This window comes from Dipodomys ordii, unplaced genomic scaffold, assembly GCF_000151885.1.
Source record: "Dipodomys ordii isolate 6190 unplaced genomic scaffold, Dord_2.0 Scaffold58, whole genome shotgun sequence".
NCBI lineage: Eukaryota > Metazoa > Chordata > Mammalia > Rodentia > Heteromyidae > Dipodomys > Dipodomys ordii.
In genome coordinates, this window is record NW_012267274.1 from 7,635,188 (window position 1) to 7,653,728 (window position 18,541).

Consider the following 18,541-nt stretch of genomic DNA (forward strand, 5'->3'; position numbering starts at 1 on the left):
TGTATGTGTATGTCTATGTTTATGTATATATATGTTTTTAAGTCTTATTTTATATGTTATACTATATTGTTTTTTATATTTAATTTTTATTTTTAATTCTCCCCACTGATTCACTAGTGATGAGTTTACAAATTGTATATATCCATATTTAAAGAGTAAAAATGTGTATGTTTTACCTGATCAGGGAGGATCTTGCCAGTTTTAAAAAGTTTACATAATTTAGTCATCAGAAGAGACTTCAGAGTTTGGAAGAATTCTCCTTTGTCTTTTTAAGAAGTCTGTAGTGTGCAAAAATAGCTCTTTTTTCTTTATTTACTAACTAGATGATCTTTTATGTTAAAATAATTTTTATATGTTCATGGTTTATTGCAATTAGTTTGTCTTGATTGGGAGTAAGTGCTAATGCCTGTTGCACAGAATGAATGAATGAATGAGTGAATTAATGAGCCTTGTTTTTAACTCCTTCTGAAGGTGAGGGTGGTGAGATCATCTCCACCAAGTCCTCAATTCAAAGCCACATTTCAGGAGTCTTACCAAGTTTATAAACGTTACCAGATGGTTATTCACAAGGACCCACCTGATAAACCAACTGTGAGCCAGGTCAGCAGGCCAGTTGTCCTTTTTCTGTGCAAGCAGAACCTTCCTTGTGCTTCATTGTGTATGATCTTGGTCTATTTGTGCTACACTTTATGTTCAGTTTGCAGCTTGTCTGGACTGAGAGCTCTGTGAGTTCACGGACATTCTGAAAGTGCAAATTTTACTTGTTATCATGTCAAGTGCCAATCATAAATAATCTCAAAATGGAGAATAACATGTAAAATGACCTCTATTTGAAATTTCTGGACTTACTTATTTGCATGGTACTGATAGAGCTCCAAGTTAAACACCTGTGAGAAAAAATGTATATTTTTCTGGTAAGCATGCTTTGCCCATGCTTTAAAAATCATGTTGGGAAAGAGTTTGTAACATCTAAATTATTCTTTGTTAATGTGCTACTCACGCATAACTGAATGAGATTAGAAAAGTAAGACAATGCAGCATTTTAATAGATACATGCTTATAATTTTATAAATCAAACCCAAGAAACATCTAGAAGGGGAAAAAAACAACCCTTAAAACACTAAATATATATTAAGTAGAGGTAGCAAAAGTAGTAGCCATGATCATAGCAACAGAACCCACAGCAGATGGATAGAGAAAACTAGAAAAAAAGATAACAAGCTGTCTAGACCCTTCTGAGTTTAAGGCCTTCCTACAAATTGGTGCAAAGTTAGCTCTCAGGCTCCGTGCCAGGCAGCCATTCCGGGGTTTCATTTTGGATTCCACCATTGAGCTTTGGAAGTGGATTTGTGGAGATCATACGCTAGCCTCACCTTCAGAAGCATATCCTGAGATGATAAGAGTTGTTGGTTCAATAGCATTTGCTTGTTATTTTCCTTGCTCTGAAGGTGAGGTTAGTACCTGTCTCCTTTGAGGACCCAGAGTTCAAGTCGTCCTTCAACCAATCCTTTTCTTTATATGTCAAGTATCAAATGACCATACACCAGGATCTGCCTGATGAATGTGGGAAGACTGAGGTACTGTTTGTTAAACATTTTTTCTTTTGTTGACCAGATTGGGAAGGAACACAGTATATAACCTTATGCCATTTGCTTATCTGTTAAGTACAGTTGATGACACTTTCTATGTGAACATTATAATCATTTGGGGAAAAAAGGGTTGTAAATTCAACATGTGTTCTTACCAGTTCAGGGCCTCATACTTGCTGGGTGGGCATTCTACCACTTGAACTTTTTCACAGCCCTCTTTGGTTAGGTACTTTTCGGTAGAGTCCCATGTTTTTGCCCGGGCCAGCCTGGTACACCATCCTTGTCTTTATATCTCCTACATAATTGAAGTGACAGGCACGAGTGCTTTATTGATTGTGATGAGATTTTACAAACTTTTTATCCAGGATGCCCTTGAACTACAATCCTTCTGATCTTTGCCTCATAAGTAGCTGGGATTATAGGTATTGAGCCACCAGGCCTGGCTTCCCTCTTCTTATATTGAGATAATCTATCAGATGCACTGTTTATACTTACTGTTTATAGAAGTAACCTATGAGGCACATCTCATACTTTGCAGTGTGTGGAAGATATAAATAGAAGGAAGGTTCTGACCATGAAGAAATAACAATGCAGTGATATCTCAGAATATTGTTTATTAATTAATATTCCATTTACTGCCTGTGGCATGAGGAATGAGTTTAATCGACATGTAGTTAAGCTCAAGTTCTCTCCCCTAACATATGCTTTTATAGATTCAAATTAGCCCGGGGCAAACTTAAGGGGGTTATAGAGAAATAGACAAAAGGGCACATTCCAAGAGGTTGATGACAAAAGTCAGGAAGCATGTAAGCAGTTTCAGTAAGGGATCCAGGAATTTCCTCACTCAGGTAAGTACATATAGAGACTTTTATCTTTTGACAGGAATTAATTTGAAAGGTCAAACAATCATAAACTTGTGTCTTTCAGCCAGTTTTCCACCAGTATCATTCATACTTCAAACACACCATCACATCTGCAGCCAGTTATAATTTGCTCAGGGCCTTGGGTTCCCACCGAATTTACTGTATATCCTAGTATAATTTTTCAGATAAGCCTTTGTTGATGGTCATTTGGCTTTTTCTAGTCTTTTGGTATTTGTCAGTGTTGTAGTAAGTGTTCTTATTATGTAGTTTTTGCATTTTCTATGTGTGATCCAGATTTCTAGTCAAAATCCTTTACATAGGTGCTGTTCCATTTTGCCTTACAGTCTTTGAGAATGCTTTCTCCTTTATGGCCTGGGTGAGAGCATTTCATAAAAGTTTGGGATTTTTGCCATATAAATGGGAATTAAATTTCTGTGTAGCTTTTAATGTTCATTTTTTCTGTTACAAGTGAAGTTAAACTTTTTTTTGTAGATTTAGAGACCGTTTGCGTTTTTCCTCTATAAACTTAGCATATATATATATATATATATATGCTAAGTTTTTTTTTCTTTTTAACCCTCTATACTGGTTATCAGAACCTTATGTTCCAGTTAGCTTTTATGCAGAAGGCTGGCACTCTACCACTTGAGCCATGCTTCTGTTTTGTTTTGTTTTTTGCTGGTTAATTGGACATAAAGTCTCTTAGATTTGTCTGCCTGGGCTGGCTTCACACTGGGATTCTCAGATGTCAGCCTCCTGTATAGCTAGGATTATACACATAACCCACTAGGACTTGGCAGGAATTCTTCATGTATTACAGATACAGCCTTTTGTGATCAAAGTTGTGACTTTTTGATCTTTTATCTTTTTGTTTTGCTTATGGATTTTCCATGCAGAAGTTGATCTTTATGCTATCAAATAATCTGTGGCACTGAGAGCTGGTGGGTAAAGGTGAATGCTATCACATTAGAACTAATTGTTCTCCTAGCAGTAACCCCAGCAATTTTAGCTAACTTTACTCTGCATTTATTCCCATTAGTTCCTGTGGTTTCAAGATACCTCTAGTATCATTTCCTCTGCTCTAGTATAGTTGCATTTTTCTCCACCTTCATTCTGATGCCATTGTCGAAGGCATTCATTTCCCTCATGTTATTGTTCCAACAATACAAGTTTATACATGCTATTTTTGCAGTTACTTCTTTTTTTTTTTGGTCGGACGTGGGGCTTGAACTCTGGGCCTGGGCGCTGTCCCTCAGCTCTTCAGCTCAAGGCGAGCGCTCCAGCACCACTTCCGGTTTTCTGGTGGTTTATTGGAGATAGGAGTCTCACGGTCTCTCCTGCCCGGGCTGGCTTTGAACCGCGATCCTCAGATCTCAGCCTCCTGAGTAGCTAGGATTACAGGCGTGAGCCACCAGCGCCCGGCTGCAGTTACTTCTTAAATCAGAAAAGAGAGGAAAGTATAACATACATTTATGCTGGAGAAGTGCCCTTCCACTGAGCTAAGTCCCCAACCCCAGTTAAGCTTTTTTTGAAACAAAAGTTCACATATTATGTTGCATTTATGTTCCTAGGGCGAATAAGACAAATTATATATTTTACTTTAAAAACTTCGACTGAAAGTCTGAAGCCTTCACAGGTTGGGGTAATAGTATAGCAAACTGTAGCATGGCTAACACTCTGCTTCATCACTCCCATGCTTGGTCAGTCAGTTGCCCTCGTCATCATGTGTTTATGGTAGTCAGGTCCCCAATGTCATGACCCTTTACCTGTAAACACGTTCTTGTTGCTGATTTGTAATGTGAATTTAAAATGTGATTAGGGTTACTTCCTAGAAAGCACTATTTCTAAGATTAAACTTGTAGAACTTTCTATGATAGATTGAAATCCTAGGAGACCTCTACTTTTAGAGATACTTCGGAATTAAGTCATCCTTTTTTTTTTTTTTAATGACCTGCAGGTCTTTATGCTAGAACACGAAGGGCCATGTTGTATCCACCCACCCCCAAATTTTACCCTTTCATTAATGAGGTCCCTCCATAGTCTCTTTCATGACACGAGGCTTTTGAAATGGAATAAGTCATCTTATATTCAGGCATATGCAGTTCAGCAATTGATTTGGAAAAGAAAGAGGAAAGGTCCCATGCTGACTTGTGGAGACAAGGAAGGAGCTGGTGGAATGCTGGGCTGTGTCTCACTCCGGCCACCAGGTGGTGGTCTAGGTTTGTGATTCTCTGTGTGGGTGATGTAGCTCCTGTGTTCACAGCCCAAGAAGTGGACAAATGCTTTTCATCATTTGTTAGAAGTAATTTGCATTGAAGCTTTAAATTGCTAATTAGAAGTAATTCTTTGCTTGTCAGTGATTTAAGTATTTTTTGGAACTTAAGCTAAAAAAGCTTTCAACTTCCCTTTTCTCCTAGTAGTTCTACTCTGTCTTTATATGAAGTAACAAAAATTTATATTTAGAAAATTGTTCAATGTATCAAAGAACTGACATTCTCTTTCAATTATGCAAGTAGACCAATCACATTTGATATGTGCTATTTTACAGATAATTAACTCTGCTATATAGTTGAATTTCCATGATGGTAGGATCTAAGAATTTTGAAATTGGGGCTGGGAAGGTAGCTCAGTGGTAGAGCACTTGCCTTGCATGCCTGAGGCCCTGGGTTCGATTCCTCAGCACCACATAAGCAAAAAGAAAAAAGCAGGAAGTGGCTCTGTGGCTCAAGTGGTAGAATGCTAGCCTTGAGCTGAAGAGCTGAGGGACAGCGCCCAGGCCCAGAGTTCAGGCCCCACGACTGGACCCCAAAAAAAAAAAGAATTTTGAAATTAAAATTTTTGAGGGGATGTGTAGAGTTTAGTAGGGATTGAACCTAAGGCCTCACACATGCTAGGCATTTACTCTACCACTAAACTACATGTGGCTAATAAAGTAGAGGGCTTAGGCAATTATCTATATAATTTAACCAAAGCCACTTTTTATGAGAAATAATCCTATGTTAGGACATAGTGGAATCTTTCTCATGGTCTGTGGTAAACATTTGTTGCTGATAGTGGATAAACTACAATATATATTTTGCATATATTAATTGGAGCAAATGGACTATGGAATTCCCAGCATACTGTTACTTTTTAGGCAGATTCAAAGGGTTGTAGTTAAATATAGGACTGGGAACATTTTTCTTAAAAATTTCTTTTGGTTAATGATTTCCTAAATTTTTCTCAGGTCACAAAATCATCGTATCATACAACATTAGCTTAGTTAATTCCATAAATGAACTTCACTTGTTTGGAGAATTAAGAAGTTTGTCCTAAGGATTGTGATGGTTCATGACAGGACAATGTCTAGAAAATTCAGCTTTTTTACTTTTCACCATGAGTTGCCATGAAAAGTTGAGGTTGGCTTAAATAGATGATGTAGAATAACCTTCACCAGTGGATGGAGTGTTCAGCATAAGCAGGTTTGCAGATAGTGAAAACGTCTTTATTGCTAAGATGTTATATTTTGTAGTAATTGAGAGTGACAGTCTTACCATGGTGTGTTGTGTTCCTCCAGGTCACACAGAATGCTAAGCAGGACTTGCCTGTGGATAATGGTTCCTCGGTCCTTTCAGAAGTAGTGTTCTGTGTTGGATACAGAATTTTGGGATGCCTAGAGCCCTTAGCCTCAACTTTTTCCCCATCTAGTTACTATTGTATGTAACTTTACATCCTTTAGCTTTCTTGATGTTAATTTTTTTGGGGGGGAGGGGCTGGTTGTGGGGCTTGAACTCGGCCTAGGCGCTGTCCCTGACAGTGGCTCTACCACTTGAACCAGAGCACCATATCTGGTTTTCTGGTGGTTAATTGGAGATGAATCTCAGACTTTTCTGCCCAGGTTGGCTTTGAACCACGAGCCTCAGATCTCAGCCTCCTAAGTAGCTAGGATTACAGGCGTGAGCCACTGGCGCCCAGGTTATAACACATTCTTATGATGGATTATTTAACAGTTCTAACAGACTATGTGTAGGCTATTTGATGATGTGTGAGCATGCGTATGAGGCTTTCATTGAAACAAATCAGGATATAGGATATAGTATCTAGGATTCCAGACATGAGCCACTGGTGCCTGGCTTAGTTTCTTTATTTTTATTGGCATATATTAGTTATACTAGATGGGCTGTGCTGTAACTTGCATATGGCGTATCCAAATCAACCATGCCCCTTCTGTCACTCTCCTACCCCACTACTCCCTTTTTCAAACAGTTTGAACAAAGTTCATTCTGTTTTTATACATGTAAACTGCTCCTACCTTATTCTTTGCACACCCTCCTCATGTAAGTTGTAGTTTCTTGATAGGTGTCTTAAAATACATATTGAACACCTCTTCTAGCCAGCCAGCTGTTAGTTGAGAGGCATTTGGTACAGTTAGAAAATCAGTTAATACATCAGATCAAGACTATCTCTAATCATCCTTACTCATTAAAGAATTAGTCATTAAACAATAAGCATAATGAGATTGTAATTAGTAAGTTGGCAGTGGTTGTTACAGAAAAAGTAAAGCTAGATGTAAGGGAGGAAATTGCAACTAGATCACCAAATTTATTTGTAGGTAAAGCTATAGTCAAGAATTAAAGTGGGAAAAGGAGTTTAAGGGATCCTTCTGTGAGTATATGCATTGTAAATTTTTCCTCATTTTTAACCTACCATTTTCTTCTGGAGCTCTCTTTTTGGCTGAGTGAAGTTCTGAAGTAGCTTGGTACTTGACCTCAATAAGTATTGCAGGTAATTTGTGTATAATCATGTTATTTTCCCCAAGTAGAAGAATGAGACCACAAAATTAGATACTAGATGTCAGATATGGAGTGTTTGGTATGAGGTAGGTACTCATTCTGCATGACTCAGCTTCCTGAGACCCAGTGTGCCTAGGAAAAAGTTATCTGGGCTGGTACCAGGTATGATTGCATGCAGGTTGGGACTGAGTATTAGTGATGTGGAAGCTAAGGAGCTTCACAACTAAGAGTGTTAGTCCTTTCTGCTTGGCATCTTAGCTACCCGCTTTGTACCTTGTGACTCTAAATAAATTCCACTTCCTCCCATTTTTACTTCAGGTTCCTCATTTGTAAACTTGGGGTCTGTTGTAAGGATTATGCTGTACATGGCTGATTAACTTTAGTAAGTAGAATATGGATGAGTATATACATACTGGGATATCAGAGACACCAACATCAAGAGCAAACGAGACTCTCACATTTACAATTTTTTTTCTTGTCCCTCTTATTTTAACTCACATTTGTTTGAAGTCAGAGGTCACATACATTATATTCTTTAATTCATTTCAGTGCAAAGGTTAAGTCTAGGGCTTCATGCAAACTTGCCAGCCACAGAACTATATCCCTAGTCCTTGTTTTAAACTTTAATTAGATTAGAATCAGTCTTTCAAAAGAAAAAAAAAGCAATATTCAGAACTACTCAGTTGGTTTGTCAATGGTTAATTTTAGTATTTAAAAAAATTTTAAATTTTATTTTATTATAAAGATGCTATACAGACAGAGGGCTTCCAGTTACATGAGTAAGGTAATGAGTACATTTCTTGTCAAACATTGTTACCCACTCCTTTGTTTTTCTCCCAATAATCCTTGCCTTCCCCATCTCCCCTCCCCCCAAGAATTTTAATACTACTTTGACTCTGTATCCTATTATACCACACATAACATGTGAAAGGCATTATTTGAAGATTTATTGTGATTTCTTAGGACTGGCAACGGAAGGGGAATAGATGTTTGGATTTTTCCTCTTATTGGGGCTCTCTCTTCTTTTGATAAGTTAGCGATACTGGATTACTGAAATCCAAAGTGTACAGAATACACTTTGTAATAGTGCCCAGAGGAGTGTTTGGAATGGAGCAGGCCAGTGAGCCACCACTGAATGAACGAGTAGCAGAATGGACTATTCTTAAGTAATAGCTGGAGAGAGAGAGAGAACTCAGTAGTTGCCAAATTATAAAATACCCATAAGGAAATACTGTTGTCAAACTTGAGTTAGAAACAAAAGGAAAATTCAGATGATGTCAGAAGCCCTTGATAGTTGTCCTTTAATAAGTAAAGCTGCTTTTAATTTCCTGAAGGGGTTTGTTGAGAAATTTCCCCACAGTGAGCTAAGCGCATTTTAGTGAGTACAAAGCTCCTGCGGTCAGGTTAATCTTGCTATGAGCCACTTCTGATTTTACCTTTTGTGTTTTGGGTCTGTTTTTGCCATTAAATCTGAGGAACTTCACATTTTATGACCTTCTGGTAATGACCTGTCAGGTGAACAGTGCTACCTATTGAGGACTAGCCCAAACAAGGCAAATTTAGTTATACTGCAAGCAGTCTATTTCTGCTGTCAGTTTAAGTGCATATATGATATGATTTTGTAATTATATTTAACTTTTTTGTAACTACTCTTTCTCAAAGTGTTTGTATTGAACATAATGAAAGGTGTATTTTCATTATGACCGATTCAGTAAGGTGAAATGAAGGATAGCAAACAGTAGTTTTTGAAATCTTTTTCATGTCTTTGGAATAGTAAAAATGCATACCTTGTGATTTGGAATTCCATTTTTACTGCTTTAGGATCGAAAACTTTTGTGAATTTCATATTTTAGCAGTTTGAACAAGACATAACTATTTAGCTCTGTTTTGAAAATGCTTTGACATAAATGTTACTGATGCCAAAGATGTATGTAAGTTATTGGAGCTTCAAGGTGATGTCAGGTTTTTAGATAGTGTTTGCTTCTCTTTTGCTAATAGTGTTTATGTTTCTCTTTTGCTACTTAATTGATGCACCAATTACTACTGAACTGAGCGCTTGTAAATTCAAAAGTATGTGTATAACATAGTGTCTACAGGGCTAAAGCATATAGAAACATTACAATATCAAATTTCTGATTTTTAAAATAATAACACATGACTCATTTTTCTCTACTGTTAAAATTGGCTAGTACTTCAACTGGCCCCTTACAATTTGAGGAGGACAAATAGGAATTGTTTTAGGTTGGGCACTTGTAAAAGAATCTTGATTGTAAACTTGCATTCTCAATTTCAATAAAATTATCTTGTTTTATATCAGAATTTGGAAAACAATATTTTGGAATATCTTGCACTTTCAGAAAGTTCTCTTAACAGTTATCATAATCAGTTGTATCTTGGTTAAATAATTACTGTAGTCTTGGTATTTTAAATTATCTAGATGAAGCTACTTAATTGCACAGATTGTTAAGTGCTAATGAAATTTGGTATACTTAGGTTGGGAAAGGGCATGTTTGATGTCTTTTTAAAACTTTATTTTGGAAAGCTAAGCTTGTGCAAAGTAGAAATAATCAGGTAAGGAACCCTGTGTGGTTTTTTTTTTCTACCTTAGTACTTGAGTATCCTGGACATTTCTTGTTTTATCTCTAAATTTACCCCCATTCTTCTCTGGGGCAGGTAGAAGGACGTTGTAGACATGATGTCCTTTTATTGATAAATATTTCAGTGTGTATCTCTGAAGGAGAATATGAGTTATTTGGACGTTCTGTGAGTAAAAGCCAGCTTTGTTGTGGCAGGAAGTTGAGGAGTACTTGGAAATGGTCCTGTCTGCACAGGATCCTAGTCAGTGTGCAGATCCAGAAGGGGAGAAGTTTAGACTACTTCAGTACCTTACTATTAAAGTCAGGGGCACAGGATCTGAAATGTTGATTCTGTAAATAAATCTGAAGACATTGTGAGTCACCATATGATATACATGTATGAAGTTAGATTAACAGTCTTTATTTCAGAGACAATTTAGGGGTTCTCTGTAGTTTGTATCCCTTCACCCTACAAATTTATTTACTTAATTGCTGGGAGACAAGTAGTATATTGTACTTATTAACCGGTGGCTTTCAGTAAGCATGTGTATGTGCCATACAAGAACAGTAGAAGAGAGAGGGACAGAGAGGAAGGGAGAGGAAACAGGGAGGGAGTATAGGACTGAGAAAAGAGAGCAGAGAACAGGATTTCCCTGTGTCCCTGTGGTCCTGCTTTTTCTGTCTCTCCATTTTGTTGGCTCCCCTATGCTTTATGGTCTCCCTCTTTGGGCATTGACTAGCCTTTGCCTGGGAGAGTTAGGTTGGGAAGGTTGCTCTCTTAAAGGTATAATGTTACAGAGTTTGTGAGATAAAGCTTAAAAAAGTAAAATATTGTAGAATGAATTGTTCAGCTTTATTTGCCTTTATACAGATAATAGGAGAGGTATGCGTGTGTATTTTAATGGTTTGAAATAATTGTGTACCTATTGTGGGTTAAATTGAACCTTCCTAAATCTGTGGATCAATTATATATTATATGAAAACACTAATTTTGTATAGACTTTGCTTTACAGGCTTTTACTGGAAAATTGTGTAACAGTTTTTCTTCTTTTTTCTTTCTTACTGTCCATTTATGGGGTGAAATTGATTCCATATGAACTTGACTGCAGTTCACAAGATTCCTTTGCAGCTCACCTTTGGAGGTAAGAGTCACTCTCTGACTTTGGTAGTGGAATTGCTAATTGATTAGCAGGACTATTAGTCTCTTTCATTAGGCATTTGTTTAATAATTAGGAATGATCAAAGGACACCTATTTTTAGTATTTGTAATGGGCTGAGTGCAGCCCTCTTTGATTGAGTAAAACTTGTTAGACGTTATAGATCCCTTCATATCTGCTCATTGCCCCCTTTCAAGTACTTTGTTTTTTGTCTTTGCTTTTGCTTTTTTTTTTTTTTTCCTCCAGTACTGATGTTTGAACACTGTTCCTCAGACTTGCTAGGCAGGCACTCTATCACTAACCCATATCTATAGCCATGTTTCCTACTGGTTACTTTTGGGATAGGATTTCCATTTTCTTCCTGGGCTTGTGCTGCTACATCCAACTCTTTGTTGAGAAGTAGTCTTACCTAGGCTGACCTTGAACCTTGATCTCAACATTCTAGGCCTCCCAAGGAGCTAGGGTTACGTAATGGCACTCACCTATTAAGTACCATTTCTTTCCCAGTTGGTAGATGGAATACATCTGTCACTTGAAAGTATGTAGTGTCTCCATCACTCTTGTTAGGAAAGATCAACTGAACAAAAGGGAAGAAAGGGGACAGAGATCTCAACAGATCAGACCAGGGTTTAATCATCATTGGAGAGAGGGGCGCCAAGTACCACTGAGCAGTTGGATATACAAGGAGCATGGAAAGCAGGGTGGGCGGGGTCCAGGGTTTAAGTATAGTCCATCAAGGAAGTAAAATCAGGCAGTTGAGGCAAAAGGTTCTGCCTAGGGCAATGCAAAGTTTCAGGGCTGAGAAGGTGGAGAGAGGTGTATGCCTGGTGGTGCGATTTTTCTGAGAATTGTGGAACTTCCAAGAGTGACCCTTTGAGGTGGGGAGGTTAAGTGGGCCATGAAGACAGCATAAGCTTTCCTTGAGTTAAAGGGAGGGTTAGAGAAATCATGACAAATACTGTTACCAAGGAATTTCATGTTGTTTGAGAGACTGCTTTCAGATTGCTAGGAGGACTTAGGTGGCATTAAGCTTCTGTTATAAGTTCTTTGTGAGATGAAGCAAAGCTCTTAGATGTTTAGAGAACAGGGCATTGTGAGCTAAGGCTGCAGAGAAACTAGGAAGTGATGGGCAGGACTAGAAAAGAAGTAGAGGAGGAGCCAGTATGTGTGAAGACAAGATTGGTCTAGAACCAAACCTGGGTTTAAGAGTGCATCTTTGCTAGGCACTGATGGCAGACAGCTGTAATCCTGGCTGCTCAGGAGGCTGAGATCTGAGGGTTGAGATTCAAAGCAACCTGGGTAGGAAAGTCCATGAGACGAATCTCTAATTATGAAAAAGCTGGAAATTCAGGAACTGTGCTAGAATAGAATGCAAGCTTTGATCAGAAAAGCTCAGTGGCTGGGTGTCGGTGGGTCAAACCTGTAATCTTAGCTACTTGGAAGGCTGAGATTTGAGGATCAGAGTTCAAAGCCAGCCTGGGCAGGAAAGCCCATGAGACTTATCTCTAGTTCGCTCCTAGAAAACCAGAAGTGGCGCTGTGGCTCAGAGTAGTAGAGTGCTAGCCTTGAGCAAAAGCTCAGGGATAACACCCAAGCCCTGGATTCAACCCCCAGGACCATCACCAAAAAAAGTTCATCACTTGCTAACCATATGACACTGGGCCTCCATTTTTTCATATTTAAAATGCAAATAATGCCTTCTTTCAAATAAGGTGACAGAAATGGGAGCAGGTACAACTTGCATTTCAGCCCACATTTCTGACTTTGTTTCTTCCTTTTCAAGTCCCCTTTCTCCTTAAACTTGTTCAAATCCTTTCCTCTTCTGCACTGAAGATTGTCTGTGACCTCTTTACATTGAGGAGGTAGTCCTTTTTTCTGTTTCTAGAACATTGTGTGATTAATTATTAAAACTGTTACTGCTTATGATAAATTATGGCCCATTCTGGCACATTGAACATTCTTGTTGACCAGTTTGAGTGATCACCATGAGAAACAAACCAGACCAGGGAGTTTTAGTCCTACTTCTATGACCAGAAAAGCATGGTCCTATTTTCTAACATCCAGTATCAAGGGAGAAATAAATTGATCCAACAGAAAGGATCTGGGCTTTGAAAAAAAGAAGTGGGTAGCCCATGAGGAAATCAGCAGTCCTGTGCTGCTGTTTTTAAATCTGAAAATGGAGATAATACTTACAAGGTTATTAAAATTAAGTTGAGGTGGTTTGTAGCTAACACAAGCACAGTGCTTGTAACATAGAATTTAGATATGAATAGTGTTAAGAGTAAAGTCCAAAAAAGAAAGCACAACAAGAAACCTGAAGATAATATGCTTTCTTGTCTACTCTTTAAGGAAGTACCTCCAACCAAGGAAGCAGTGGGAAGTCTCCCAAAGAGAGGAGGAGTTTTATTATGTAAAATACATGAAGATAAATATAACTGGGAGGGAGTTGGGGAAAGTATGATGAAAAGAGTTACTATGCTTAACATATTGATCTTGACTGATTCCTTTACATTCACTTTAAGTTTTTTTCTAGTTAATAGGATAAAGTACAGGTGATAGTGATAATCAATGTGTTTAAAAGTTTAACTGTTAGTAATCAGTAATGCAGTTTTTAAAAAACCATTTATCAAGATGCTTTTCAAGTGTGTTTAAAAGTTTAACTGTTAGTAATCAGTAATGCAGTTTTTTAAAAACCATTTATCAAGATGCTTTTCAAGTGACTGAGAAGAAGGGATGAGATATTGGGAAGCTTCCTTGCTGTGAGTCATGAGATGACAGGTCTGTGTCCATTCATACCTGTGGTTGGTAATGATCTAAGAGTCATTGCTTCAGAGACGAGGACAGTACTTGCATTAAATAGTTTAATATGACATTATTTATAATGGCAAAAAAATCATGACCAGGCAACCTAACTGACCCAACAATAACAAAAGAGGCAAATGAATCATGTCACCTAGATGTGATAGATCATCTTAAATCTTAAAAGGGAGATCACGAATGTGCATTCTTGAATTACTAAAAAATAGTGTATGCAAGATGCCAGTGTTATATTGAGGCAAATGCAGTATGCAAAATTATATAAACATGTCTTAATTTAAAAATGCAGAAATTAGGAAGGAGAAATATAGAATACTGAAGATCCACAATGGATAGAGATATAATTAATGTTAGCAATTTCTCCTCTCTTCCTCCTCTTCCTCCTCTTCTCCTCTTCCTCCTCCTCCTCCTCCTCCTCCTCCTCCTCTTTTTCTTTTCTTTTTTTCTTAAATGCCAGTACTGGGCTTAAACTCAAGAGTTTCACACCCTCTTGCTTGTTTGTTTGTTTTGTTTTCCAATTATTAGTAGAACTCTACTACTTGAGTCACACCTCCATTTCCAGCATTTTGTCTGTTAATTGGACTTCTCTGCCTGGGCTGGCTTCAAATTGCAAACCTGAAATTTTAGTCTCTTGAATAGTTACGGTTACAGATGTGACCTGCCAGCATGTCACTTACTAATGATATTTCTGTCAAAAAACTTCAACTAGAGCTTAGAGGAGGGGCTGGGAGGAAGGGTTATTAGCAGAAGGAGTTTCGCCGAGTTGCCTCTCAAGAGTTGCCTAGCAAGAAATTAAATATTATCAATGCACTTCTCTTTTCTTTGGTGGTTTTCTTTGAGGGTTTCTGTTGATTAATTTGCCTTTTTTTTGTTGTTGTTGTTGGTTTGTTTGATTTTTCATGGTACTGGGGTTTGAACTTAGAACCTCATACTTGCTAGGCAGGCAGGTGCTCTATCACTTATGCCATGCATTCAGCCCTTTTGCTTTAGTCATTTGTTAGGCAGGGTCTTGTGGGTTTTGTCCAGGACCTGTCTTAGAACACAGTCCTCCTACCTCTGTCTCCTGAGTTAGTTAGCAGGATTACAGGAGTGTGCCATCCTGCCTGGCTTGTTTTTAAGATAGTTATTGTTGTGGTCAATGTCGTCATCACTGTCTTCTCCTTCACTTCTCCTTTGACTCAGCCCCCTTCCCAGCTCCCCCACCCCCCAGCTCCAAAGGCTTGTGTTGAGCAATGATCTTCTCTCTGAAGAGGATGCCTGGTGGCTTAGTCAGCAGTGGCCAAACCCCTGTCTCCCTTCAGTAACCCTCACCTCAGGATTGGTCCTTTCACCACACTGTGTCTGAGATCAAAGGAAACCTTAGGCCAGAGAATGTTGGAAGTCTGTAAATGTTTAATTAATATCCAGCATTTTCCCTGATTTTGAAGAAAAGTAGTGTGATAGAGACAATAAAAGAAATACATGAGACTTAGAGTTGAAAAATCAAGTTGATGCTAAATTTCACCTTGTCCGTAAAAACTCCCATGAATGAACCATGTCCCTTTGTTGTAAGTCCTAAATATTTAACTGCCACATGAATCTAATGAAATTGTCAAGTTATAGTAATGACACGAGTAATGTGATCCGTTGTCATTTGAATGGACCTTGTGTGGAGAGTCTCACTGCCCTCTCCAGGGCTGACCCTTTTACATTCCGGTAAGCTGAAGACTAATAGCGCTCATTAAGCTTTATGGGAAAAGAGCTTTTATCACCTCATCAAGTCAGGCAGCATATTTCCATCTTACTCTAACTCTGTGTGGCTCTATAGCTGCTGGGGGGTGCTTCCCTGCTAGGTTTACATCGGGCCTCTGCCTTCCAGACCTTTTTATTGACATTTCTCAGTCGGAATTACATTTTGCGTGGCACCACTGGCAGATGTCTTCAATTAAATGTAGGTAAACAAAAGGGATTGTATATCAGAGGCCAGAGATTCTTGAAATTCTCTCTTGTGACTTTGCCAGTCAGTCCAGTAGGGTGCTGTCTCATTATCACTTTTGGAGGGCATGGAGCTCCAGGAGAGAGGCATTTGTAACAAAAGTTAAACTATGTGTGAACATGGATCACTTAGGTTTCCCTGTGTCCTTGTTCCTTCATTTTAGATTAATTAAAATCATCTGTGTTAGAAAATATAATTATTGAGAAGTTAGCAGCTGTCATATAGGAAACTGCTTAGTGCAGAGCTTGTCTATCTACCTCTCAGGAAGGAACTGGGAGCCTGGTAATCTGTTACAGTAATAACAGTGTAAGAAGGGGGAAAAATTACATGAAGAAGTAGAAGAGTGTTTGAAGGAAAATGGTGACAAGTTAGAGGTATATTTGGTAAATGCTAGAGTACTATTTCTCAACTTCAGATCTATTGGTATCTTGGATAAACTGTTACAGAAGTTATCCTGCACATTGTAGGAAACATGGCATTTCTGGCCTCTGCCCAGTAGATGGCAGCATTCTCCTCACTGAAACCATTTCTTAGAGCAGTACTAAAAAGAAAGGAAGTGTAGTTAGTTGATAGTTGTAGTTAGTTGATGGTAGTGAAAGTTAAAATGCAACAATAAATCGTTTTCAGTCCAATACAAGAATAAGAAGGCAAAATGAACAAAAGACAAGTATAAATAAGAAATAGCAAGATGATCTTCAAATACACCCATATGTATTATTACATCAGATACACAATGTGTAAATAAAAATTCTGCTGGTGGAAACATTTACTCTTTACACTGTCCCAAAACAGCACACACAGCTACTGAGTTCTTTAGAAACCAGGTTTGAAAGGTCTGAAAGTTTTAAATGGATATTGCCTAAATACTCTGCCACACTAGATTAAAAAAAAAAAAAAGAAGATCCACCTTAAATAAAATGTGACTGGGTTAAAAGTACAAGGCTAGAGGAACACCTTACAATACAGGAGGTAAATGTAACCAATTAGAGAGAGTGCACATTAGACAGTAAGTCTCAAGATAGAGATAGAAGAGAGGAAAGTTTCATGATGATGGGAATGTCAGTTCATTATAATCCAGAATGTGATACACTACAGAACAGCCTCAAAACATGAAAGAAAGCCTAATAGAACTGAACAAAAAATACTTAGGCGATTTTAGGACAACTTTCTGGGTAATTGAGAGAATATTTTGGAAAAATGAAAAATAGAAGTAATGCAGTACATAATAATACTACCATACAGTTGTTCTTAATTGATATCTATCAAGCACTGTATCCTGCATGGACAACATTTTCTTCAGTACACAGAAAGAAGTGAAAATGTAATTAAGTTAGTATCAATAAGAAAAAGAACTCTTCATTAACTATAGCCAGGGATGTTGAGCATTTCCTCATGTGTTTATTGGCCATTTTTAACTACTACTACTGAGAAGTCTTTTCTTTAGCCCCTCTGTGCATTTATTGATTATTCAATTGGTGGAGTTGGGAGTTAGTTTTTTGAGCTTCTTGTATATTTTGGATATTAGGCCTTTGTTGAATGCATACTTGGTAAAGATCTTTTTCTCAGTTGGCTGTCTTTGTAATTTTTTTTCTCTTTGATCCAAGATGGGACTCAAATTTGCTTTCCACTCATTAGCAGAAGCTCTACCACCTGAGCCATGCCTCCAACCTGTCTGTAATTTTATAATTATGTTTTTGTTGTGCATTCACTCTTTGTTTTTATATTATCCCATTTGTTAAGTCTCTTCTATGTGCTGCCTATGCCTATATGTTTTAATGTTTTCTCCTACTCCATCTTGTAGAGATTTCAGAGTTTCAGGTCTGATGTTAAAGTCTTTGATCCATTTTGGTCTATGCTGTCAAACAGGGATCCAGTTTTAGTTTTCTGTGTATAGATGTAAAAATACCAATTACTGAAGAGGCTGCTGTTTTTCTAACTTACATTTTTGGAACTCTGTTGAATAGATGGGCTTGTTTCTGGGTCTTCTGGTTTGTTCCATTTGTCTTTGGGCTTGTTTTTGTGCTAGTACCAAGCTGTTTTTGTCACCAGCATTACTTCCTGCCCCTGCCTAAAATTGTGTTAGTTATTTGAAGTCTTTTATTGTTCAATAAGAATTTTTGCATTGCTTTCTCTATCAATGAAGAACATCATTGAGATTTTGATGGGAATTTTGTAGATCGCCTCTAGCAGTTTGGCCATTTTCACAATATCTACCTGTCCATGAATATGGGAGGTCTTTTTATTTCCTGATGTTGTCTTTGATTTCTTTCTTCAGATTTTTATAATTTTTGCTGTAAAGGTCTTTCACTTCCTTGGTTAGGTTTTATTTCTCAGTATTTTTTTTTTAGGCTATTGAAAATGGGATTGTTTTCCTGATGTCCTCTGCCTGTACATTGTTTTTAGCGAGGTAGAAAAGAAGAAAAAACAAAAGGGAAAAAAATCAATGAAAGAACTCAGACCCAAGTCTTATAGATGTTTAAATTTGAATCTTGGTTGGTGCCAATCTGGTTGTTTATAATTTGTTTGGTGCCTCTTTGGGTGGTACCATGCTAAGGCTTTGTACCTCTGTTTGATCCAAGCGTGCTTGGGTTGTTCCCTGTTGCTACTCCGCCATCTTGTCCCTCCTCCCCCCATCTCTAGGATAGCGATTTACTGGGTCAGTCTTCCTTTAGCAGTAGTAATAGTCAGCATTACTCCAAGAACCATTTCACTGTGTTGGAAATTAGGGTCATCTTCCCTGACAGTTTTCATTGCCCATTAGATGTGCATGAATGCTCCAGAATATGTTTGAA

General features: G+C 37.9%; 1 protein-coding gene across 1 annotated transcript in view; it reads left to right on the forward strand.

Annotated features, from left to right (window-relative positions):
• Ate1 (arginyltransferase 1) overlaps nucleotides 1-18,541 on the forward strand; it is a 97,961-nt gene that overhangs the window by 14,973 nt on the left and 64,447 nt on the right. Inside the window, exons 6-8 of the mRNA XM_013021900.1 lie at nucleotides 472-600; nucleotides 1,449-1,577; nucleotides 10,910-10,942. Of these exons, the coding sequence (XP_012877354.1) occupies nucleotides 472-600; nucleotides 1,449-1,577; nucleotides 10,910-10,942 (291 nt within the window). The remainder of the gene's footprint in view (nucleotides 1-471; nucleotides 601-1,448; nucleotides 1,578-10,909; nucleotides 10,943-18,541) is intronic.